The following is a 26,453-nucleotide window of genomic DNA, read 5'->3' as shown; positions in this document are numbered from 1 at the left end:
TTTTAAAGGATGTGCTCTTTGGAAAAAAGCTGTCTTAGGTTTTTGACTTGTGCGTGAAATAAACTACCATAAGAGTTGTTCCTAGATTAAGGACAGTCTGGTTTTTTTTTCTTTCTATTATTACAGATCTATCTGATGCAGATCTTAACTCAAAGATGTCTATGGAGATTCTCAGTCATCCAGGCCATGGGTGAAGACAGTAAACTCCACGGTTTTGGACAGAGAAAAACCGCTGGTTTGAAAGAGGGGTCAAAAAGGCCATCTATGTCAAAACTGAAAAGTGCTCTCTCAACAGAGGGAGAGGAATACGATATCATCTATCTCCAATCTACCACAGTCCTTTCAACAGTTCCAAGAAGGCTCCACACCCATTTGTACCACTCAGGTGACCCTGATGACACAGATAAAATCCCAGATGACCTCAACGACTGGCTAAAAGAATGCAAATGACCAGCTGTCTGCAAGGAGTATATATATCCTTCCATTGCCCACCATCCAGTCAGAGCTGAAGAAACTTCTTGGACGAGAAGCGAAATGTCTTCAAAGAAAAACCAGAAAGTCCAGTTGCCTCTTGAAAAAGCACCTTTGGGGTTAACTGAAAGATATTTTTTTCTCACACTTATTGTGAATTCAACCAGCTACAGCCATGCAATTTTAGGAACAGTGCATCAAAAAGAATAGTCTGTCTGGAAGCGCCCAACGTTGATAGCAGAAATACGTATTTGTTAACAATAACATCCCGTAACTTGACTACCTGTAGAGCACCATTCCTGCTGAAAGATGAAACACACTGCATTAGTCTGCTGAGTTCTTCGGCAACTGCTTCAACAATTCTTGACAGAACTCTGGGTACAAGCTCCTTTGAGATAGTGAATACCTGCAGATTTCAAAAGAAACACAATGTAAAATTCTGCATTTATTTTTCTCTCTGTGTATTTTCCTACAGTTGCTATCAGGACAGCAACTTTAAAAGATAGACTTATGGTTTAAAACCCTTTCCTAACAAAGTTCTGGAGAAATCTAAAGCTTGCACATACTTAAATGCCTTCAATTGGTTTTTCTAAAGGCACTATTCTGCTGTGGATTTTAAAATTGGTTTCCCATGGACGAAATCAGACACCATTATTTTCTCTCGTACTTAATCTTTAAAAGGAAAAAAAAACAATTAAACATGCAGAAATGTGCAACAAAAAAGATTTGTCCCTCATTTATCTCTACTATATTCTAAAATAGGTTTTCTAAACTAGCAGCTTTAAGATGTGTGGATTTAACTCTCAGAATTCCCATTGGCTGGGAAATGCTGGGAGTTGAAGTCCACATTCTTAAGTTTGCTGAGATTGAGAAAAAATGTTCTAAAAGAAAGCGGCAGTATTGGTGAAGATGAAACAAGGGGTCATAACTACCAACTGAAGACCAATTACCTTTTGCGTAACATTTTTTAATATATTTTTGGCACTGGAAAACAAAGGTCACTTATACTTTTTTGGCACTCATTGTGGATAAGTTGCATAAGTCTCACCTCAGCATGTACAGCAATTATGTGTACTAAAGCTTCCTTTAAATAGTTTCTGACACCTGTAAATAAAAAAAGGACATAGACATACATAAAAAGTTGTTCAATGTATTTGTACTCTGCTGGCTTCTTTGATTAAAAATGCAAAATGACAGCATACAGAAAGCGAAAGCTTCTTCCAACCACACCACCACATTTATTTCCTTTTTGAAAACAAAACCAAAAAAGACACATTTCCTTATTGCAAACATTACTAGCCATAGGTTCCTAGTCTTGTCTGGCATTATTTTCCCTTCCTTCTTTAAAACACTTTGTGTATGTTTGTGGGTATAAATATTCAATAATAGGGAGATTTGATTCTGATGACTTCATTGTCACAATTATGGAGTACACAACTACAAGGCAGCGACAACCGGTTGTGACTTTATTTTATGAGATGAATTTCTGCCAATAAAAGAGATACAGATTTCAATAGGATGGCGCTCTTGGTAGTATTTAAATAGTTTGTGCAATTAAAATATCTATACTGAGAATGAATGAAAACAGTTAATTTTGGACTATATTCAAAGAACTCTCCAAATATTCTATTTGTGACAATTTCTCCGTTTTATAAAAACAAAAACATGAGAGCCACTGAAAAGACCCCAAATGCTATAACCTCTAATATAACTCAGCTTTTAAGAAAACAAGCATGTAAAACAATTCTTCTAAATCAGTGATTAGGTCCTGCATGATCAACCTACTACAGCGAAGAACATTTAACTAAATGAAGCCTTAAATTCTGAAGATAATCTGCTACACTAAGTTACACTGAGGAATATATTATGTGTAAACGTCTGTCCAAAGCAAATTATTGTAAACTGTACATGAAAATTTTCATTTGACTACTGGTATTTATTAGTGAAGCTCTATCATATTGGATAGGTATGAGAAATGGGACCGAGTTGCTGTTAGGAAAGACCAGCAAAAACAGTGTCTAGTTCAAGAAAAATAAAATCATCACATTCATCTGCAGATATCTGTGCCCCTTCAAAAAAGATACACAGAACTATACAGATATAGAGTTACACCTGTGCATTTTAAACAGGAGTGCAAACTTCCAGTTCAAGGCCAGTGACAAACAGAAATATTCTCACTGTACCTGAATGCATGCTTCTATGGATTCTACTTATTCATTATTTTTGCCACTATGCTACAGGTCAGTGATGGTTTATAAAAACCATAAACCTCTAAGACAGTCATAGGCACCATATGATGTCATGGCATTCAAGAGAACTGTCCCCACCCACGTACCTCCTGACTCACTTGGTAAAAAAGGCAGAACTTTATCTTGGAAATTCCCCAGGGACGCGCAGAATATGCTGTCTGGCATTAAGCAGACATTACCACCTCACTGAGCAACTGGATAAAAAGAACGAATTATGAAGACTAGCAGGATATAGCAATTGCTTTGCTGAGGGAGATGAGGAACCACTCCTGCACCCTCCCCACTTCTTTTTCTAACAGTAGCCATCTTGATATCCTTGGAAAGCCAAGGGGACAAAATTTACTGGTCACAATAAATGCATTCATGAAATCGTAACAGCATGAGAAAAATATCTGCTCGTGGTCTTGTTTTTAAAAATATATGCTACCAAAGTGTCCATCCTCAGTTGTATTTATGTGAGGCCACTGAGACCTGTGACTAGAGAAAAGGAAAGTCAAATCACCCCAGTCGATTGGGGATTTGGAGAAGGGGCCACCCTGAAATAATTTGTAGAAAGTGAAATCTCAGAACCAAATGTTCCCTTTGACCAGATCCTTTTAAGGAGAGATAAAGTGGCTACTTGGTCATCTAGGATTTAATCTCCCTTGAAGCGCTGCTCCATCTTAAGAAGACAAAATGCTTCTTGGAGACAAGAGCGTTTAATCTCACACAAGCACTGAAGCGGAGTAGATGAAGCTGCTTCGTTTTGATGGGAAGTGTTTTCTGCAACACTTGTGCCAAGAGGCCATTTTTGTTTAGTACAGCAAAGTTAATGCAGTAGAAAAGGGATGGTACAATGAAAGTACTCGTGTCAAACCACGGTTGCTAAAAAGGCTACTGCAAAGATATGCACAGCCCTGCAGGCTACTTTACAGGAACGGTATTAGTGTTTATGCCCTGGCAGGTTGCTGAATGGATGGTGAGGAACAAGACAGCCAAAGTTGGTCTTGAGCATTTGAAATCCAGGAACACATGAAAATGGTGACTGGTCGGTATCTGCCCAGAAAAATGTCTGTTTCAAATAATGTGGTTTCAGCATAAATCTATTTGTGCTGAAAACAGAAAAACAAATGAAATAAAAAGCAGAGTCCTCCATTTAGATATAAGTGTACATGAAACAGAAATAGTTCTAAAAATAATAATACTAATCTTTCCATCTGGGCAGTTTTTTCCATGCTGCCAGTAGAAGAACTGGGAAGAGTCACTCTGCAATGTTCTAACAGGGGTCTCCAACCTTGGCAACTTTAAGAATTGTGGACTTAGTCCACAAATCTTAGTTGCCAAGGTTGGAGACCCCTGTTCTAAAACATTCCACTGTGCTGTTTATTAAGCCCTTTTCCTCCCCTCAAATCACATTTGGATGGTAAAATCAGGATGCATTCATGTCTTCAAAAATAAAATTTAAAAGTAATCTCTTCAAGTCTTGCAATCTTTTCAAATCTTGTCTAGTTGGGAACAAAAAACCCCTTTCTAAGCAATTGCAAAAAAAAAAAAAAAAGAGTGTAAAATTAACAACTGAAAACTGTACAAGCTGTCTACTGGCATAAAATGACTTATACTGTGCTGAACTCCCTCATGAACCTGAAGATGTAGCCAAAACTTGTTAAATCTGCGGAATTAGGAATCTGCAAACCAGTATTAGTAAATATGCACCTCCCGAACCATATTGCAAGACTGAAGGGACTTTTGGTGCTTATAAGAACCTGAGCAGCTAATATGTGGAGTGCATGTGTCAGAGGGAACAGAAATTAAAGCCACATTTATTTCCAATGAAATCACATTTAACTCTGTGAAATGCCCTACAATTGGATGCTGTTTCGATGGGAAGTGAAAGAGGAAGCCCTTTATCAAATCTAAGGCAGCACAGATCTCACTTACATTGCCCTGATCAACATCTTCTTCAAAGTTTTTTTTTTTATCATGAAAAACTCCAACGGAATTTTAAAAAAATACAGCAGTTATTTGTAATAACTGGCATTTATCAGTTAGCAAGCAGATTAATTTATAGAGTGCTTGATACATTTATGCTTAAAGTCCTTGATTACAATATAAGAAGCCAGTCCTTAAGATAGTGATTTTATTCTTTAAAGAATACTGTCAAAGAGACAAAATTTTATTAGCCTGCACAATCCAAACTTAATTGTATAGGAAATCTTGTATTACAATTTAAAATTTAAAACTTCAAACATGCGTTAGTTTGTATGAAGAAAATACGGCTTACTTAAAGCAGAGAAAAAAACAATTGCTGGAAGTGATGATCATCTGAATATAAGAAGCTCATTTCTTTTTCTTCAGTGTGAGTAATTTCCTGCTTTTATTGGAAACCTTCCACCAACTAATCATAGAAGGATCTGAAGAAGTGATAGTTCAATTTTGCTTCGATATTGTTGTCAGAAGAAAACGTGAACTGTGTAGGCAAGTTCTGGAAAGTCTTCATAAGGACAACCCACCTATAATAACATTTCCTGTTTTTAACCCCTAAATTTTGCACGCGCTCTACCTGCCTGACAAAAATATATTTCAGAAAGCAGGTTATTTATATCTCAGGGTTTTCCCCCCTTTATATGTTAAAAATAAAATGGTTAGAAAGAAATACTATTTTTCTATATAATTACATATGTAGAGCGCTGACTACTGGAATATCAGGTGTAGTTTACAAATAAAATATAAAATCAAAATTAATTCAAATATTAATTTTTGCTTGAAGAAAATGTTATGCTAACAGTGAGACCAATTTTCTCAATTAAAGTCCACTGAGGGACCAGTAATGGCTATAAAGAAGAAGTGACCAAGCTTTCATCAGGTGACTAAGCTGTACTTGTTGGTTGACCTCAATCTCAATACAGATTGGAGGCAGTTCCTCCGTTATCCCAGACTTCTAAGAAAAAGTCTGAGCAATTTTCATTTATACTTTTGCTTTGCATCAATGTGATTTTTTAAAAATTATTATTATTATACCAATTTCTTCAATAAACAGTTTAAATATGATATATGTCCATAAACCTGTGGTTGCCCTAATAATGGCCTGTCGTCATCTTTGTGAGATGAAATGACAGCTATTTTGAAATGAAAAATGGACTTGAAGATATGTAGGGTTTATGAATTTATTTTGTTTGTCACTCAAACTTTATGAATATTACCCTGGAGCTTTTAAGGAAAATGCAAAAGGGAATCCGCTGATTTGAGAAAGGTTTACATTGACAAATATATCTGGCATGCCATAGAGATAATAGAAGCCCAATTATCTTAAAAATATATTTGAATTTTCCCATAAAATGACAAATTGTTTGACAAAGATATAGACAGCATACTGTATAACCTAGCCATAAATACCTGGATCATTTGCTAACTAATCTTCTCTCTCTGCATATTATTTGCTTTTCCTTCAAACCAATCATAAAACAAGATAGTCAGGTGACTGTGTGCTTATTAAGTAACAGTTAAAGGACTGCTCATCTTCATTTAATGAACAAAATCATGAAAACTTAAGACCAAATATATACCCCCTCCCCATAAATAATTATGAGTCAGAGAGACAATCAGGCCATTCTGTGCTGTCATCTTTCTCTACAGAGCAACGTAGTAGTTTACATGTAATAAACCCCCAAACAACAGGGAAAATAATCGAACCACTTGATTGGAGTGGGTCAGTGTTTCCGTTTGTAATCATGGGATTTTAAAAAATACTTAATCAAATTAGATGACAAAGAGGCTTTTTAAGCACTGGACCATACAGGTAGTCCTCGTTAAGTGACTGCAATTGGTTACAACAACTCAGCTGTTAAGCAAAATGGGCACTAAGTGAACATGTCATCTCATCAGATAAAGTTCTGCTGTACCTGTGCCTAACTCATTTTCTCCCCCTTTATACCCACTTATAGGGCAGAAAGTTGCTTGAACAACACTGGTCTACAAATTTTGGGAAATTATCAACCTCTGAGATAAAATGTGTTAATTTTACATATTTTGATTAGATGAATTGGAAAACAGGTGAAACCTTGGCTAAGGTTTTCAAGATATTTCACAATAAATATGTATACACAGGCGAGTATATTTGCCTACAAGAGAGGCAGGTGTCTAATGATCATAATGCCTCATAACTTCTCGACAAAGCATGGTAGAACAATGAAAATGGTAGCACATGGAAGTGTATCAATTTATCTTCACTTTTAGAATAGCAGGGCGGATGACTACGAAAAACACGTGAAAATTTGCTTGGATCTTAAAAAGCACTTGGTGCAAACATGTCACTGAAAATTCACTTCTTACACTCACATTCAGACTATTTCCTTCTGAAATGTGGGGCAGTGAGTGATGAATCTGGGGAAGAGATTCCACCAGGATATCGCAGGCATGGAGAAAAAAATTCCAAGGGAAATGGAGTCTGTCCATGCTTGCCGATTACTGCTGGAAACTTCCCAGGGATGATCCTACTGCAGTTTCACAAGAGAAAAGCCAAAAAAGCGCATTTTAGATACCGAATAAAGATTGAAACTTGTCAGTTAATCTTATGTTAGAGCCTGTCAGTTTTTCGTGCAAAAAGAATGAAAATGTTACAGGAAAAAACCAAGAAATGAACAGAAAGATGCTATCTATATCAATAAACAGATATATTTATAACGATTGGTATGGCACCATTCTCATTGCTATATCACATTTTGCAGAAAAATTATGGAGCATAATCGTACAACCCCCTCGTAATTTTGAATTATTTCGGTGCAAACCTGAAACTGTATCTTGGAAACTGGAGCCAATTAATTCTCAGGACTTAATTTTCCTTTATTAGTGACCCAAACCTGATAAAATTAAGCTACTTTCATTTCCAAGGCTTTCTCCTTATAAGACCAGTGTAATCAATTGCTTCCTGAACTGTTTTTTTTTTCAGCAGTGACACACTTTCTTAAAAAATCCAGCTGTGTGAATTCAATTAGCTGATTAGAATTCTGGCCCTTTCCAGCTGCCTGAAACTGACCAGACTTAATCAGTTTCACATCAAAGGCTTTTATTATCATAAGCAATATGAGATCATTGGTCAGAAAATGTTTTTTATTACCATCTATTACTGTCATGTTTGTGAATGGGTACTTAGGTAGTTGCTAAATGAGGGCCAAAGTAATAAATGTGAGAATCTGCTGCTTTAGTTTAATTGTGAAATAATTTACTGTTTGCAATCAAGTAGCAATAATATCTCCTATCTATTTTCTAGATTATATAAAATGCAGGAAAATGTGCATACTTCTGTGGAGGTCAATTTAAACTTATTCAAGAATGGTGGTCAAAGATTATATTTTGGGGGGAAGAAAAGCTTTTAGTTTAGATGAGAACATTTGCAGCAAGTCCAAGAGAAATAAACAATCAGTGAAATGCCAGGAACAATGGATAAATTTGTATCTGAATTCAGAGGCAATTTTTAGCTGATATTAACCAATCTTGAAAAAAAATAGGATCAGATTTTGGCTGGAAAGATCATCAGGAAATCCCAGAAACGAAGGCTAGACTGGGAAATTAAAAACACCCAGAAAAAGATATTGGCAAATCCTTTCCGTATTGTTGCAGGATAAACAACATGGAGATGTCAATGTAGCTGAGGCCATCCTGAAGGAGTTTTTAACTTTATCTTACCGTTGTAAACACAAGATAATTTACTCGTGTTGTCTCTTAGACATTATTATGAATGTTCCTGTTCATTCATAAATTCCTCCATTCCTATCAAAGAACTATCACCCAAATGAACTCATCAGCTTGAATATTGAAAGAACTATAGAAAGAAATATAAAATATTTGCTGTATTTTTTTTTTCTGGTATGAGCTAAATATAGCTAAAAATTATCAGACTTATCTAATAAGCTTAAAAATGAAGTAGAGAATTGGAAAACAATATTTTTTAACCTGTTAACAGTTAGTGATTTGAACATTATGAAGAATTTCAATGAAAAGTTCTAATCTCAGCTAAATGTTACAACATTTTGAAGTACTTCTTGCCATAATCTTTACATTAGGAATATAATGTAATACTGTACATACAGCCAAATCATCCTGCTGTGCTTTGCTTCGGAATCAACCATTGCATACCTGACCCGTACACAATTTGTTTTGCCTCATTCTAACATAGCTAATAATCTTATTTTTAGGTGTAACGTGGGAAAGCAGAGTTCTGGTTTGCCTTCTAAAAGAAGGTATTCTACTTTTTAAAAACTAAAGATCCATAAAGTGAAAATAGATATAATATGGGGATACCTTATGTGACAAAACTAATTACCTCCTGAAGTCCATTATCCATACATTGAGCCAGCTTGTGTATACAAATTCAAACTCCAATGTGAGCAACCACAGCCCAGAAATTCTAACAAGACATATCAAAATTTTCACTGTGAAAATAAAAATCCTGAACTTTTGGGAAGAGTACAGGGTAGGTATCAAAACCATGGTTGGAAGCTGAGGAATGAAGGAAGGTTTAAAATAATGTTTATTTAAAAATTAATAAAAAATACTATGCAACGGTTCTGACCCAAACCTTGTTCCAAGGAAACAAACACCAAACAGAGGTAAAAGCAAAACCTTTTAATGCTGTTCTGAGAATTCCGTTCATTCACAGTTAAAAGGCTATTAAAACTAATTGTCTCTGATAAGAATGAGCCTTGCCAAGGTTGTGCAAGGCTGCCAAGAACACTAGATTAAATTGCCAAGAAATACTCAAAACAAAAATTCTCTAAACACAAACCAGGATAGTCCGAACGTCCACAAGGCTTGAAGGGCAAGAACTTCTTTGCTTCCTGCAAAGAATCCTGGTCTCTCAGGCTGGCTTTTATCTCTTGGGGGAGGGGCCATTACCTTGCAGTCTTACTCCTGAGTCACCCATGCTGCTGTAGCTACTCTTTCCTTTGAGCAGCCCTGCACACACATGCACTGGGCACAGGCTCCTCAGGGTCCTCTGCATCACTGTTGCCAGTCTCCACAAACTCTGAAGGCAGCATTCCACTTTCTGATAGTCCTGGCCACATCCTTGCATCACACGCAGGCCCCTCACCCGAGTCCTCGCTCTCCGAGACCTCAGTCATCCACATCTGCTGCTGGCAAACCACAACAGCAACATACAAGCCTAGCTCCACAGAGTGATTGATTGTTTGAAGTTACAATGACCCCACAAAAGATACCTAGTTCCAAAGTTCCAATGGTGGCCCCTCCCCCCGCTCTGTGGTCATGTGATCTGGCATTTACGGCCATTTGCACAGTCCCATGCACGTGACTGTGATTTATGTTGTTTTTGTTGAATAGTGGCATTTACTTTTGGTTTTCGGTAAAAATGTACCATAGCGAAAAAGGGTTCATTGAACAATGGCAGCATTTGCTTAAGACCATGGTGATTTGCTTAATGATTACTGCAAAAAAGGTGGGTTACATGATGACTTGCTTTATAACCATCACAAGTTATGATTGCAATGGGTCAGCTCTATTATAATCACAAGTCAATGACTACCAATTATTAGAATTCCTGATCATGCAAGGCCTCTACTCATATCCAGATTAAGTCTGTCAATGTCCCTCAGAAGTACCACTCAAAACAGAAATGTCACTCAATTAGCCGACTGGCCCATCGTTTTTATCATAGCCTGGGGAAGCTGAGCATCTACATGAGATACGATCTAATTTTGCTGTTTTTTAAACAACTGGGAGTTGGGAGATTCTTGCTAATTTACTTTAAATCATCAGGAAATCTATTGATCTCCGGTTCCTTGGCTCATTTCTGCCTCCCCCTATCTTAAATAACTTTCTACTCCTAAAGTTGCAGAACTGACTGAAGCGGTTTATGTGTGCAGAAACAGTTGCATGCCTAGTTCACTCAGCCAACAGCAGTATCGTGAATCCTTATATGTAAAAATGAATCAGCACAGGATTCTTATGAGTCAGTCCAGACACTGAACTATGAGGTCTCAAGTAATGAGTACTGTAACAGGAATGCCATACAGATTTCAGGGATGTGGGAATATTTGAAACTGTTAAAACATACTTACCCATATTATTCATTCCAAAAATTCTACTAAGATTTACCTGTTGGAGGAAGACAATCTTTCCAATCAAAGTAACCAGCATAAATTCCAGGTTCCAATGAACCTACTATGGGATCAGTCTTTAGCTCAATGTATATTTCAAACAGCCGCTGATCTAATTCTTTTAATGAATCCATACTAACCTAAAATAGAGACATAACCATGACATTAATAATATTAATAGAAAGAGTTTACATGTCACATCCTTTAATCTTGCAAGTGTACTAGTTAGGTTAATTGCATTTTTCTGTCAATCAATATAAAACATATTGGCTGTATATAAACCAAAGTTACTTGTTACAAGAACAGAATATTGGACAATTTCCCCACAAATTCCATCTGGTTCAATGAAAAAAAGGCATCTAATTATATTAGTATACAGGAAAAGCAAGTAACACGGTAAAGGTTTTTATCCGTTTCTTTATTGTTACTGTGGTTTTGGGCCTGTAATTCCCTTCTACAAAAATGATACCCAAGAAAAACTGTTTTTTAAACTTTCAACAGGGAAGAGACAATGTTTTCCAATGTAAGAATACCCAGCAGAGCAGAAAGCAAGGTGCATCGTGTAGCAATTGTTACAGCAATTGTCATAGCCTTACATCGCTTAAATTTGATTGACTAAAGTGACATAAAGCATTTTAAATAAGTCACTCCCTTAACTGTTCACTCATTCCTTCCTCACTGGCAAAGTCAGGCATCACATTCCTTCACAATGGGAAATATTAAATTCCAGGTTGACAGACAGAGGCATCCAATAAGGGAAATGTTCGCGAACTGATATATGCTTAAGTAAAATGATCTAGCTTTTCTCAATGAATCAAAATATTAAAGCAGCAGCATCATTAATTCAACTCTGAAAGTACCGTGATACCTTGGTACTTGGCATTCTGGGAGTTGCAATAGGCATTAGAAAAGATGAGTCCCAAACAAATCCTTTGTTTTGGCTGGGAAGACCTTTCTGTCTGTCCTTGTTCCTGAACAAGGAACAAGTCATTTCAGTGACTTTCCCAGCGCACTTGACTTCCTGTTCACCCTCCGTGGCCATACACACACCCTTTTGCAGCAACATTGCCAGTATGGCTGACTTCCTGTCCATTCCCCCACTTCCTGTCCGTCCATACAACCGTCCCCTTCTTCCTACAGCAGCACATCAAATACTAAAAACAGACTGAATACTGAGACAACATCCTCATACCAAAATGCATCAAGAATGATGGATTTTGAAGTAATCTATCAAGGCACCACTGTAAATTTGTGAGAAAGCTTGAAAAAAAATATATGGCTGCCTAGTGAATAAATGCTGTTTGCTCAAGTTCTTTTTTTGAAGCATTCACAGCCCTGCCATGTATGTTTTTCTTCCAGAAGTGAGATGGATAACAGTATTCATACCTCTGACACTGACATACAGTGGACAATAGGGTGTGCAAGGAGTACTGCAAGCTACTTCTGCTGACCGCCAGTTGCCAGCAGTTCAAATCTCACTGGCTCAAGGTTTGACTCAGCTTTCCATCCTTCTGAAGTCGGTAAAATGAGGACCCAGATAGGTGGGGGCAATATGCTGACTCTGTAAACCGCTTAGAGCGGGCCATAAAGCACTATGAAGCGGTAATATAAGTCTAAGTGCTACTGCTATTCAAAGAAAAAAAAAACGTCATAATACATAGTCTTGCTTGAGGTTCCCTGTATTGAAGCCTGTATATACCCAGGCTAGGTTAAACTTCAGACTTAAATGTGATTAATGTGGAGGATACCAAACTGTGAATATATTGTACTTCATAATTTTTGATTTTCCATTCTTAACTAATGTATTTTGAAAATAGGTGGATGATAAGTTTCAGCAGTTGGGATCAATTTATTTCTTGATTCATTTTTCAATTTGTAAATCCTGCTTTTCTATGAAAACACATAAATCACAAATATATAATTAAAGTAAACAAAGTCATTACAGGTAGTCCTCAACTTATGACTTATGACTAGTCCTGGCATCCCCCTAGTCACATGTTCAATTTTTGTCTGCTTGGCAACCAGCCTGTATTGGCTATGGTTTCAGTGTCTTAGGGGCCATGTGAATGCCATCTGCAACCTTTCCAGCTGACTTCTGATAAGCAAAATCAACGGAGGATGTCAGATTTGCTTAACAACTGTTTGATTCACTTAACAATTGCAGTGATTCACTTAACAACAATGACAAAAAGATGGTAAAATCGGGCATGACAATTGCCTTGCTTAGCAACAGAAATTTTGGTCCCAACTCTGGTCATAAGTTGAGGACCACCTATATGACAATTTAAAAAATGAGAATGTTCTAAAATGGCTTCATTTTTTGTAAGTTATCCTAATAGTATTAATTTACTTCATTGGAATATCTGTAGTCAGTTTTTTTTTTTACGATCCTCTGATCCCTTTTTTTCAGGGCGACTGAGCTGAACTGAGCATATACTGGCCAGATGCCCTTTCTGACGCCTATGTGGAGTTCACAGTAGATATTTTTTTTCTTTGCGCCCTGATAGAGAAACATCTGCCACTGCCTGGGATTGAACTCTCAACTTTCTGAGTGGGAGGTTAGCATCTTCACCTCTAGGCCACCATGTTGCTCACCTGTAGTCAGAAAATACTTACTTGAATAATTTTTTCCACTCCTTGGAAACCATGCTTCTCAAAGTTTTCAGCCAGATTAAGGAATGTGTGACGTTCCAAATAGCAGCAATTACTGAGGACAATTAAAAGCCTTCGTTCCTAAATCAAAAAAGGATCCAATGAAGGGAAGTTCTTTAAGAAGAAAATGCACATACCAAGCAGTTTGCCCTAATGGTACAAGAAAAGGCAATGCTAACCAGTTAAAAGTTTAAATAGTTTTTAAACAGGACATTTAACATCTTTATTAATTTTATTATATGTCCAGAAAAAAACAGAACCTTTGACATGTAAAATATTCACAAGAGTATGCAACATCACTGAATTGATGTAAAAAAACTATTCAAAAGACACCAGTTACTTAAGGTGCATCATTCTTCATATATAGGAACACAACAGGAATCGTTTATCAAATGTGTCTTGAAATTTGAAACATCAAATTTGAATGCACACCTGCTTACCAATCAAAAGAAGAAAACAGTGAGTATGGCAATGCAATCTGGACATCTTTCAGTCAGTACTTTATAACATCTTTTTAAAGAACTGATAGCTTCCTAATGTTTCCTGTTTCCAACTAAAAGTTGGATGCTGTTTTTTTTATATTTATTTTGCAATTCCCACCCCCCCCTCCTTTCTTGCATAACTCTTCTAACTCAGAAATATACTTGGCACTCTTTGTATGCACTGCATACTGTATAAATTCCCATAGATTTTCAACAATATTCAAACATAGGGAATTCGAAAGCCATTTCAAAACAATCATTTTTGTTTCCTGTAAGTACTTCATAATTAATTTTAACGCATGCTTTGGACTATTGTCTCACTGAAATATCTAACCTTTCAACTTTGGTTTCTTCATCGAATACTGAATACTATCATGTACAAGTTGATGTTTACAACCTATTCTTCTTTCCAGCTTCACAAATTTTTCTTGTTTTCCTGGACATTGAAAAGCTTCAAAAGACAGGACTATTCTAGTGCTATTCTACTGAAGTCTTTTCTTCAAATGCTTCACACCCTCCTTCACATTCCTCCTCACCCTCAAATTTTTGTGTGGCTGTGGCCATGGTTGAACAGTTCAATTTTTGTTTCATTAGTCCAAAGAAGTGTATTTCCCAAATGTTTCAGGCTTAATGTTTTTTTTTCTGAGGGGGAAGCCATAGTTTCGATATTTTATTTTGTGATGATTTCAGAGAAAAGGTTAGATTTGGTTGTATATGTAATGCTTTACTATGGACCTAGAGATAATTACTCTAATGTCAGCTAAACTTTTCAGCAGGTTGTTTCCAGTGATTCATGCCTTCTGTTTTGCAGATCTGACTAGTTGTGTGACAGTTTTAGCAGAGATTTTTCTTGGTCTTCCAGATTTTCCATTGCAGAAAGCATTTTGATTTTTTGCAGCTTTCTCCTACTTTTAAGCGTGGTTTATTTTCATTTTCAAATATGTTGCTTAGAAGAAGCAAAGTAGACAGAAGATAATCACAATTGGAGAGGGAAAGAAGGTAGCAGTATTTGTTCACCTGGCAAAGTATCTTTTATCTAGCTAGCTAATCTTAACGAATGAATTATTTTTACTATCTTCCACTTTTGAAAATAGCAGAACTAATTAACTGCAAATGGGAATTTCTATTATATTAGTTTGCAAAACATGCTCTGCTAGTAATATTTCCATATTGTAAAGAAATAAAATTAGTACAATATACAATAGAACATACTTCTAAATGAATTACAAGATATTGCTTAGATAATTTTTCTTAATTTTTGGTTTAATGAAGAGCAATAATACTTACTACAGATAAACTTAACTCTTCATGGATGCTTCCAAATAAATCTGAAGATGAGATGTCACCTGGAAGACTAAGGGAAGTAGTCAGTGATTAACCCATCTTGTTATTAGGATAAACCTGCCTTATAAATCTATATTTGTTTCTTAATAACCCTAGTGAGTTTAACTGACATGGATTCATTAAAAAAATGACAACAGTTAAATATATAGACTGAAGCTCTTATCTTCCATGCTAAAAAGTTTTTACTTTTTTAAAAAAGATGCCTGAAGTTAATGTAGGGTTATTTTTCCTTTGCACAGAACCCCTATTGAAGAACATGAGTTCACTGGAGTTGGACAGAGAATTTAAATACATAGTTATATAATAAAAATGAAAATTACAGTTTATGATTTGTCAAGCCTTCTTTAAAGAATTAACTTTTTGGAACTTTTTGGAAACAAGAACCACAAGCTGTAACAAGACAACTTTTTGGAAACAAGAACCACAAGCTGTAACAAGATAGATTGTGTGCATCATATACTAAACATGTTTTGGTCAGTTTGATTCAATGTGAAAGTTGTTAAATTGTTTATAACTGTGTGAAATAAATGACACAAATTGTTTGTAGAATCTCTAAAATTGGTGATCTATGAATAAAGTGTTCCTAATAATAATTTTAAGGTGAAATATGACTGAAAACTGGAAGTTTGCCAAATTGTAAAATTAATTACTGTCAAAAAAAACCTCATCACCAAATTATTTCACTTACTGGGTAGTATCTATATCACTGTCAGGTTTTGTACTCAGTTGCTCCAGGCAATCTATGAATACCTGCAAAAAAATTAAAACCAATATATCTGATACCATCATTTATTACAAGTATTGCTAACCAAGATAAGGAATTTAAGTAGTATTTGGCAACTTTTTCACCTCTACGGAGTAGAGGTACTACCACACTCCGCTCTTTTTTGCTGACTCATCCATGTACTCTATTTGGCAAAAAACAGAATTACTTTGCTATTGTTTTTTTTTGTCTAGGCCTGCCAAGATCAGCTAGACGCTATTTACATAGTGAACAAAAAATAAACCATCACCTTGGATCTGTTCTCAGCTGTTTGGCAACTTCATGTATTAAAAAAAATCAAAAATCTAAATGCTCCTAATTAACTTTCCTCGTTTCAGTAGTTGGTTCTAGGTAACTGTATTGTTTCTACAGTTCTAGATAACTGTATCGTTATCTACAGTTAAAAGTTTCATTCATGGAAGAAGTACAGAAACAGCAGAGTGCATGTTGACAAAGAGCTGAGGAAAAATTTGACCTGGAGCTTCTTTAAACCAAAGAGGAGGGTTGATATTTTGAGTTACTCCAAATTAACTCCTCAGTTATTCTGATCAGTACTAATTTGTTAATACTAAAGTTCAGTATTAACTTCACTAGTTGCCAAAAAAATGGATATTTATAAACAGTAACTTCTCAAGCACATGTAACTGAACAAACCTATTAGCAATAGTCATAGCACTTAGACTTTTATACCTCTTCACAGTGCTTTACAGCCCCCAACAATCTGGGTCCTCATTTTATCAACCTTGGAAGGATGGAAGACCCTATTAATTTAGATCCTTGAGTCATACATTACCTGCATGATATTAATGCTCAGATGGCACACATCTTCCTGTATTTTTGTCTGCTGAAAAATCTAAAGAAAAACAATTATTGGAACAAGTGAGTGAAATGGCTTCATATCAAAAAGCCAAGCATTTCCTGTGCATTTGTCTTGCTTTCAACTAACAATCTGCAGCTACACAATGCACTCTCTAAATAGGGACTAAAAGTAGCAATTACCAGAAGCTAATTTAATTTCTTATGACATCTTTCAAATATTTTGCTACACAGATGCAGAAGGAGTCTGATCTTATGTTTTACAAGGCATTGATTATTGGATGCAAAGTACATAGATGTGTAGATAATCAATGAAAATACGTATGCACAGTATGTTAGTTCTCTTCCAAAATAAATTAATTAAGGATGCCAAAAGCTAGTTTTCTCTTCAAGATGTAGTAAAAGACAACATATAGGAATCTGAGTGCTTTGATTGTATACTGTAATTGCTACTGTGGCTTGATCTATTTTCTGCAACAGTTAGCTCATTTTATTTGAGTGTGATTTCTCATTTTGAAATAGTTTTGGAATCAAATACTAATTTTGAAGAACGGATCATCTTAATAATTCTACTTTGCAAAAAAGGTAAATGTTTACTGAATGTTTAATTATTTAACATTATATGAGCAGAGTTTCACCTACAAAATGTACCTTAAAATTCTGCTTTTTGCATTTGAAATGGTTAACAATGGAGATTATGTTATACTGATCTAGCAAATTTAATGAACATAACTCCCTGATTTTATGAAATTATTTACATTCTGATTAAATCACGGACAATTTTCATGGATTGAGTGTTGATTAGTATCTCTTTCTCTATAAATATATACATGTATACCGTGCACACACAAAGTTATTTTTGTAGCATAAATCATATAAACTACATCCTTTTAGTTCGCTACTGCATTTCTGAGAATATCTGAAAGCTTGAATATTTTTGTGATCTATGAGTTTTGCCTAATGCAGTGCTGTCCTAGTATTTGGTTATTTTTTCTTTAAAAATAACTCACACTTTACATGATTTAGCTATTAATGAAATTAATGATTTAAGCACGAAGACCGACATCTGAAAGAAGAGGAATTTCTATTGCTTATAGTAACTGTGCAACTGACAACTGAAGGGTCAAATTAAGTATACAGAAGGGTTAATGTAATCTTGAAATAATGCATAAACATTCATATTTTTAAATGGGAATGAATCTTATAATAAAGTAAAAATCAGCTGGAAATCTGCAGAATGTATTATGGACTTTTGTACAAAAATGCTGCTCTAAGTTGAATTATCAGTCATAAAACAATTATTCATCAGAAAGCAAACTGATGATGCTAAACACTAAATGCTATCACTTCTAGTTTGTGCATTTTTTCTTAATAGAAAGCAAGTAATCCTAAGCACAGCACTTAGGTGAATCATTATTATATCAAAGGGCTATTATCAGTCATTCTGATTCTGAACTCAAGCAAGAATTTTATCATCAATTTTTTTAAAATTAAAAATTCAGATATTATTTTTATGAATTATTCTATCTTGATATATAGTATACCCAAGACACCTAATCTTTTTATTGCAATTAATATTGGAGCTACTACTCTCATATCACTAATAATGACACTCACTTCTCATTTAGCAACCAAGTTCCACTCCAATGACCAGGTTGTTAAAGCAAAATGCTTGCCAAGGGAACATGTGACTGAGAGCACTGTGAAAATCACTAGTTGCTGTCTCTTTATTTTGATAAAGTCCTTTCACACAGTTATGCCAGCATTACTCTCACTGAGGTGTGTGTTGTTGTCATGTACACAAAATTGGGTCATAAATGAGTTCATTTATCACTGTATTTTTGAATGATTGCTAACTGTGGTAGTCACTAAACAAGAGATGGTTGTATAGCACTGATGCTCACTTCCATTTATTTGGAAATTCGTAGGAAACGAATTCATTATTTTAATGGCAAAGAAATTCAAATGATATCTATGTTCATTATATTATTAAATGGAATAAAGCAGATGTATTAAATTACTTACGCTAGTCTCCCCAGGTTTACAGTCCAAAACTCCTTTAAGTGACTGGATGGAATGTATAACACATTGTTCAAACTGTGATGGCTAAAAGGAGAAAGAGGAAACTGTAGGTTACTTATAAAATTACTTATTACTTATAATTTTTTAAATGACTTATAAAATCACTTTATCATTTTAAATCAATTATACTTTCAAGTATTTGTCCATTTAAGGTTGAAGAACTCAAGTTTGTCTACTACTTATTAGAGTGTTCAAGTACACAATAGTATATCTAAAACTGTGCGTAAATCTAATAATATAATGTCATTGAGGTCCCTAAAATAATCTAACAAACTTTTTCCAATTTGGTGCCCTTTATTTTTCAGAATTCTTCATCCAGCAGAACCAATGTATTTAAAGGAGATTACATTTTTTATAGAAAGTGCTCATTAATTGCAATCCTATTATAAAATATATTCTACAAATTCAGTGAGAATACATACTTTTCTATTCCCTTTAACAATTCTGTGATTTAGGTTAAAAATTATGGTTAATCATGAGAAAAAAAATAGCCTATACAGGTGAATAGGGATTTGACTCCAGCTTTTCTCAGTCTCAGTATAGCTCTTCATTCCTGTGAAGTCCTCCAGTTTCTTCAGATCTGGTGCCTCTAAGGCTACAGCTTCTAGTACTGCCATTAGATTGGTCTTTTTAAATAGATGACACTTGATTTTTTTCCATATTCAATTTTCAGACATGCTAACTCAAATTTAACATTATACGATATAATACCAATATTTGGAAAAAATGGTAATTTACCCACCAAACTGGTCAAGCTTTCATTATCAACAATCCAATCTTCCTTCTCAGCCAATTTTTTCACATCTGTAAAAAAGCAATGTCAAAACTGTTATCTTCAGCATAGCATAAACCTACGCTATGAACTGAAATGATTTGTCACTTAAGAATGTTGTCAATGTTATATTAAAAAATAATGGCAACAGTTTTTATACATTAAGCTTACTGTAAGCAAAGCAAGAAAACTCAATCTATATTGGAAAGATTCATTAATTGCTATAATATCCTAGTTATGTTCATCACTTTGAGTTATATATAAAAAGGCAGAATAAAAATCAAATAATAATAATGTACTTTGTTCATTGTACTTGAAAATAGAATAGAATAACTGAGTTGGAAGGGACCTTGGAGGTCTTCTAGTTGAACCCCTGCTTAGGCAGGAAACTCTACACCACTTCAGACAAATGGTTATCCAATCTCTTTTTAAAACTTCCAGTGTTGGAGTATTTATAACTTCTGGAGCCAAGTTGATCCACTGATTAATTGTTCTAACTGTCAGGAAATTCCTCCTTAGTTCTTAGTTGCTTCTCTCCTTGATTAGTTTCCACTCACTGCTTCTTGTCCTACCCTCAGGTGCTTTGGAGAATAGCTTGATTCCCTCTTCTTTGTGGCAGCCCCTGAGATATTGGAACACTGCTATCATGTCACCCCAGTCCTTCTTTTCATCAAATGAAATGTTTGTAAGAGGCAAAACAATTATTGAAATGAACCATTTCCATGTGCTACATATTCTTTCATTAAAAACTATAAAACAGAACTATCAGTAAGATAAATTCAGAGGTAAAGGTAGTTCTTGCTTGTTGACTACTAATTCAGTGGCTTTTCAAAGTTACAATGGTGCCAAATGAGATTTAAAACCAATCCTGAAACTTGGGAGCAGCTGCAGTCTGCCCACAGTAATATGATCACAATTCATGTGCTTGGCAATTGGTATGCAATTATAAGAGATGTAGCGTTCGGGAATCACCCTTTGCAACTATCACAGCTGGCTTCCAACAAGCAAAGTCAACCGGCAAGTTGGCAGGAAGTTGCAGGCTGCAGTCACATGACTCTGCACTTAATAACCATGGTGATTCACTTAACAACTGCAACTGGGACTGACATTGTAAGGTCACACTACGTTTCATTTTACAACCCACATTACATTTAGTGAGGAAGATGATGGTCCCAAATGTGATCAGTAAGCAAGGACTATCTGTATGTGAAAATAAAATCAGATGATAATTAAAAAAAAAGCCAGTAAGAGATCATCACTGATAAGAAATTTTCAAAACAACAACAATTACAACCTTCAGCTGTATGTTGCAATGTAATCATTATGCAACGGACTCTCAGGTCAAAAATGAGATCCTGGATGATTTGAAGCATATCGTTTGGTATTTCAAGTGCAGTAAGAGATTCATAGCTAAGCCTGGAAAGCCAAAGAAAAGAAAGTAATTTATAATGAGTCCCACTTGTTTATTATGTGATTCAGATGTCACAAAGTATCTTCAGATGGGATGTGTAATATGTGTGTGAATAGGAAAACAAAAAACCATCTAAGTACTTTCTCCAGTGGAGCCCTTTCTTTCAGCAATGCCATTATGCCTAGGAAAAGTCCCAATGATATTTAATACAATTGTAACTCAAAAAAATAGGATACAAGTAAAAGCACAACAGCAGTGTTAAGTGAAATCTAGGCCTGAAAATGGCCACTTTCTTTATGACACAGCTCTCCCCATGTATAGATAAACAGTATAGTATCATTACCTTGTCAGCAGGCTAAAATGGTGCCAGTAATTTCACTCTCAATATTCATACCTTTTCCTCCTATGAGTGCATATTACGATTTAGTTTCAAGTAATTAAGCAGTGAAAACCCTAATGTTTTGAGTGCACAAACTTTTGCTTTCTGCCATAACTGCATTACAGCACTAAAAGCCAACTTTTGCTGAGAGCAGGGTGGACCATACTTGGGAAGTAGTTCCCAAATTCTCATAATTTTTATCATATTTTTGGGTTGGACACCTTTACCATTTAGTCTTGAATAGATGTTGACAGTCTGCAATTTTTAAACTCTGTTGTTTTGAGACTTCCTTGTCTCAAGCATAAAGAATAGTGAGAACTTTGGAAGGAAATGCCGGAATACTTGACTGTACGGGAATCTAAAGTTGACAGTGGTCAATCTTCAATGGATGTATTCAAGAGGAGGTTTGTGAGAAGATTTAATTTTGATTCCAGCATTGAGCTGGAGATTGGACACAATTGCCTAAATGTCTTTTTCCAATTCTGTGATCATCATCTATTTGTGAGTCCTTTGTCTCAATTAGATCTATAGTTAGATACACTCCAAATTATTTGGGTCATACAGAATATTCAAAACTGGTTCAGAATAGATGGGACTTGCTGAAAGAAACCAAAACTGATAATTGATTTAAGATAAAACTAACCTAACAGTTTGAATGACATGGGGTAACCACTGACTAGAAAGCTCAGGTTTCATGTCCCAGCCACCATATTCTTTTAGTTCATTTTCTTCAAGGCTGAATGGAAGCAGAGCACCACGTATCAGTTTGACCTGTGATTGCATCACTTGCTGAATCATCATCTAAGACAGAAAAAGAAAGACATCATATTGAGCCAATGATAGTTGTACACAAACCATTGTATATTAAAACAAAGGAACATTCTCTTTGATAAAACAGTTCATTAAGTTCTATCAGGACTTGGACGAAGGTAGCAATTTGAATAACTGAATGCATGGAAGGTAGTTTTTTTTTTTAATTAGCCAATCTAATATTAGTCAATCTGATTAAATGTCCTATTACCACAGAAGAGTTTTTTGCTGGGAGATTATTCTTGCTAAGTTTTCATTCTAATCAGCAGCCAGGAAGTGAAACAGAGATAGGATTTGTATCAGCAAAAGTTAACCCCAAAATACTCATACATAATAGGGTTCCAGGAACCAATGAGACCAAAGTACAAATTAGGTCTAGGGAACAAGAGAAGGGCTCTACAGGAGCACATTACATGAAGACACATCCATCGTTGTGTTTTGTCCCATTAACCAGAATGGTACTGCAGGTTTCAGGCCTATGCTATAAAGCTCAATACAGATTCCCTGTGTATCTGGGAACAGCAGGGTTTGCTAAATAGATTATCATTACAACCAGCCTTCAGTCTATACCAGGGATGTCAAACTCACATCATCATGGTGGCATCATGTGACATATCGGGACTTTCCCCCCTTCACTAAACTGGGTGTGGGCGTGGACAGCACGTGACACATCCGACCCGTGAGCCAGGAGTTTGACAGCCCTGCTCTATACTCTCAATGTTTCTGCACTTTTTAGCCTACTAAATCTTTACCAGCTGTCATCACTCAGTGAATATAGAAGGTGTCTGGGGAAGTCCTGATTGGAAACTAGATTGCAAGTATCCAAACAGCAAGGGACAGGTTTTTTTTCATTTGTTCTGCTGGGTCTTGGATCCTGGCTTCATCAATTCCCCCCAGGCTTGTCCACATCCTCTGAGGTTAAGCCCTACAGGGCCATTGTATTCAAATACAGTTAAAATGTTAATGCACAAGGCTCACTCCTGGTTTAAAAATATTTAAAATCACTTCTGATTTCCAAAACCATCTAATAAGTGGGTGCCTGTTCCTTTACCTTGAAATCATTTTGCCTCTGCCTGGCATTCTTCTTTGATCTTTCCATTTGGCCAGATTTTTCAGCGGTCTTATAAAAGAAAAAGAGATGCCCATCTTACTACATTAGTATTATCAGGAACACATGACCTATTCTATGTATTCAATTCTAGTAAATACAGAAAGGTCTAATTACTGTAAGGATATTGCAACAAGTGGAAAAGAATCTTTAAAACTGGATTAAATTAAAGTTCTAGCATGTTTTAATAAATTAACAGAGAGCATTAGCAGAAATAAAAATATTTTAACTGATATTTTAACCTTTTTAGTACCAAAACAGTTTTCCTACTATACACTACTAAAAATGAGCTTGCGATACCATATTCAAGTACACTCAATAAATTCAAAGTTTATTAAAATACTGTTTTAATATACACTACCACCATCATTTCAGCCTTCCAAAGAACTAAATGAAGTCTGCCTATTAAGAATGAACCAAAGAAGAGCCTCTTAAATTTAGAAATGTTTAGCTGAGCAAAGGAATCCCTGTCTATACATTTTGAATATCTAAAAATTCTCTAGTTTGGTGAATTCCTGATTGTGTTACAAAAGCTAGACCCCGGGGTCATTAATTAAGGGAATCAAGGGAGAATCAAGGGACTGGTTAATTGAAGTTCTTGTTTTTTAAAAAATATGGCATTAGATTAGATGATCTCGATTTCCTTTTAGATCTACAGAATCCACAAAAACTATAAATATATTCACCAAAATATTTCCCCACTTCCCACTTTAATTTTGTTGAATATGTTAACCCCTTCCTGTAGAAATTTGTGAGGTAAGCCCAACGGTTACATCTTGCACATGTACCACATATATAAACAAGTCTCTTCACTTCAGTTACTAACTTTCTAAACCTAGCAAAACTATGGCAATCCTTAACTGATTTTTAAAAAAATATGCATGTAATCTTTGTAACTAGTGAGACTAAGTCATTCAGCTTCTTTATTACTATTTTTTTTCCATGATTGCTCATTACTTTCATGACTAAATTATATCCTATGTGGGTTTTGAACACAACTTTTATGAGAACCGTTATGTCTGTGTTCAACTGGCTTCTTACTTTTAAAGCAGGGGTGTCCAACCTTGGCAACTTTAAGACTTGTGGACTTCAACTCCCATTTGCTGGCTGAGGAACTCTGGGAGTTGAAGTCCACAAGTCTTAAAATTGCCAAGATTGGACACCCCTGTTTTAAAGTAACACAAACATGAGAAACAGCTGGCCAAAATGGATGCAGCATTTATATATGTTTGCACTACTTCCAAGCTTGAATATTGAACTTAAGCCTGGATATAAAAGAATTGGCGATAAAAAGCAGTCATCTTCTAATTTCCATATCCCCAAGTGTCCACCAATGAGACAGAAGCATAGTAGAAAAAGCAGTTAATTTGTATTTGCTGCTGTGCAACTATCATTCAACTCTTAACACTTAATAGAAATGGCTGGGAAGAGCAGTGGTCATTATTCAGGTGATTGTATAAATGCTGGCAGATTAGTAATAAGGGAGGGCCCCATTACACAGGGTGAGAAGGCGAGCAATAGTAGTAGCTAGTACTAACTCTTAACAACTTAAGAGTGTTGAACCCTGGAAGCTGCTTAACAGTACCATTTTTGATGCAGAAGGAATAGCAGAAGCAATCTATAAAGCAAAAGTCTTCAAATTTACCAAGACTTGTGGACTTCAACTCCCAGAATTCCTGAGCTAACAAGACTGGAAGAGGGATTCTGGGAGTTGAAGTCCACAAGTCTTAAAGCTGTCAAGTTTGAAGACCCTCACTAGAAAGGAACAATAATATATTTATATTCTACTTTCCTTCTCATATCTCAATCTCCCTGTAATTCCCAATTCAATGTTAGGTGAAGAGATGCTGATTAGATTATGGGCACCTAGTGAATGTTATAGAAGTTTGAATCTGAGAAATACCCCCACTTTTACTCTAAATTCAGCTACTGCAACAAACAGGTTCATAAGAAGGCAAAGAATGATCCCCCCCCCCCACTTTTCTGGCCAGTTGGTCGTTTATGAAGACATTACAGAGATTAAGAGATTAAATCACACTTGATATTTAAGCAAAAGAATGTTTGAATAACCTAAACACTATTTTATATTCCCCATAAACTGCATTTTGTCTAAGTACCCAATGTAAATACTCATACCTCACTAAATAAGCTTCCATTCACATAAGAAATCCAAAGTTTCCAGAAGTTGGGAAGCTGGCTTACTACAAGTTTAGTTAACTTTTCGACAAATGCTACTTGCTGAGGAGTTTTAAATCGCCAATCTGAAAAAGGTACAATACACGATACAAATTCATTACTGGAAAATTGTTAAAGAGGAATTATACTTGTGATTGACATCAAGAGTGGTAATTCATAAATGCTAAAGAAATAAATATGCTAAATAAAGTTGAATAAGACTTGGCAACACACTGCTTCACTTAGCAAATGTAAGCATCACAGAAGCACTCATAGTAAGAGTTTAATTGACTGACATTTGAGATTCAAAATAAATTAATCCAATTAGCTACTCATTTAAAATCTGATGTCAATATACTTAAATACAGCTATCTATCCTAGGCCAAATTAAGATTACATAATGAGATAATGAGAACAGACATTCAACTTAGTAATTCAAAGTTTACCCAATGAATTACACAGTAAAACCTCAAGTCCCAAACAGTTTTGACCACAACCAAATTGGGTTCTAACCAAAAAATTCCATTTTGGGGGGGGTAAGCGCCAAATTTCCAAAATTAAGTTTGGGTCACGACCAAATTGGGTTGCGACCAAAGTTATGAAATGAATTATCAAGGCAAGGCAAATTATTCTTCCATGATTTGCAGAATGGAAAGGAAATCCAACACACAAAACTGTAATATGATCACAACTGGACTTACTGTCATCTCGACTGGACTGAGTACTACTGCCTCTTTTCAATGAGGCACTCCGACTGAGATGGCCAAGTGAAGATGGGCGAACTTCACTGTCCAAATCAAGCAGTGGACTATGTATCAATGGATTGACTAAATGGAAGAGTATATTAAT

At 35.5% G+C, this 26,453-nt stretch overlaps 1 protein-coding gene across 3 annotated transcripts in view; it reads right to left on the bottom strand.

Moving 5' to 3' along the window:
• The window catches only part of EXOC2 (exocyst complex component 2), a 78,306-nt gene that overhangs the window by 5,891 nt on the left and 45,962 nt on the right, over positions 1-26,453 (bottom strand). For all 3 annotated transcript variants that reach the window (XM_026715034.2, XM_026715035.2, XM_087930775.1), the window contains exons 12-25: positions 26,306-26,431; positions 25,566-25,690; positions 23,373-23,441; positions 22,155-22,312; positions 21,016-21,137; positions 19,692-19,753; positions 18,893-18,973; positions 16,845-16,904; positions 15,977-16,038; positions 15,232-15,298; positions 13,427-13,543; positions 10,809-10,950; positions 1,520-1,575; positions 755-877 (exon numbers count right to left, since the gene is read on the bottom strand). In XM_026715034.2, the coding sequence (XP_026570819.1) occupies positions 755-877; positions 1,520-1,575; positions 10,809-10,950; positions 13,427-13,543; positions 15,232-15,298; positions 15,977-16,038; positions 16,845-16,904; positions 18,893-18,973; positions 19,692-19,753; positions 21,016-21,137; positions 22,155-22,312; positions 23,373-23,441; positions 25,566-25,690; positions 26,306-26,431 (1,370 nt within the window). The remainder of the gene's footprint in view (positions 1-754; positions 878-1,519; positions 1,576-10,808; positions 10,951-13,426; positions 13,544-15,231; positions 15,299-15,976; positions 16,039-16,844; positions 16,905-18,892; positions 18,974-19,691; positions 19,754-21,015; positions 21,138-22,154; positions 22,313-23,372; positions 23,442-25,565; positions 25,691-26,305; positions 26,432-26,453) is intronic.

This window comes from Pseudonaja textilis, chromosome 3 (assembly GCF_049901715.1).
Source record: "Pseudonaja textilis isolate UNSWEBS1 chromosome 3, rPseTex1.2, whole genome shotgun sequence".
Taxonomy (NCBI): Eukaryota; Metazoa; Chordata; class Lepidosauria; order Squamata; family Elapidae; genus Pseudonaja; species Pseudonaja textilis.
Note: the sequence above shows the minus strand (reverse complement) of the source record. Positions and strands in the feature narration are given on the sequence as shown.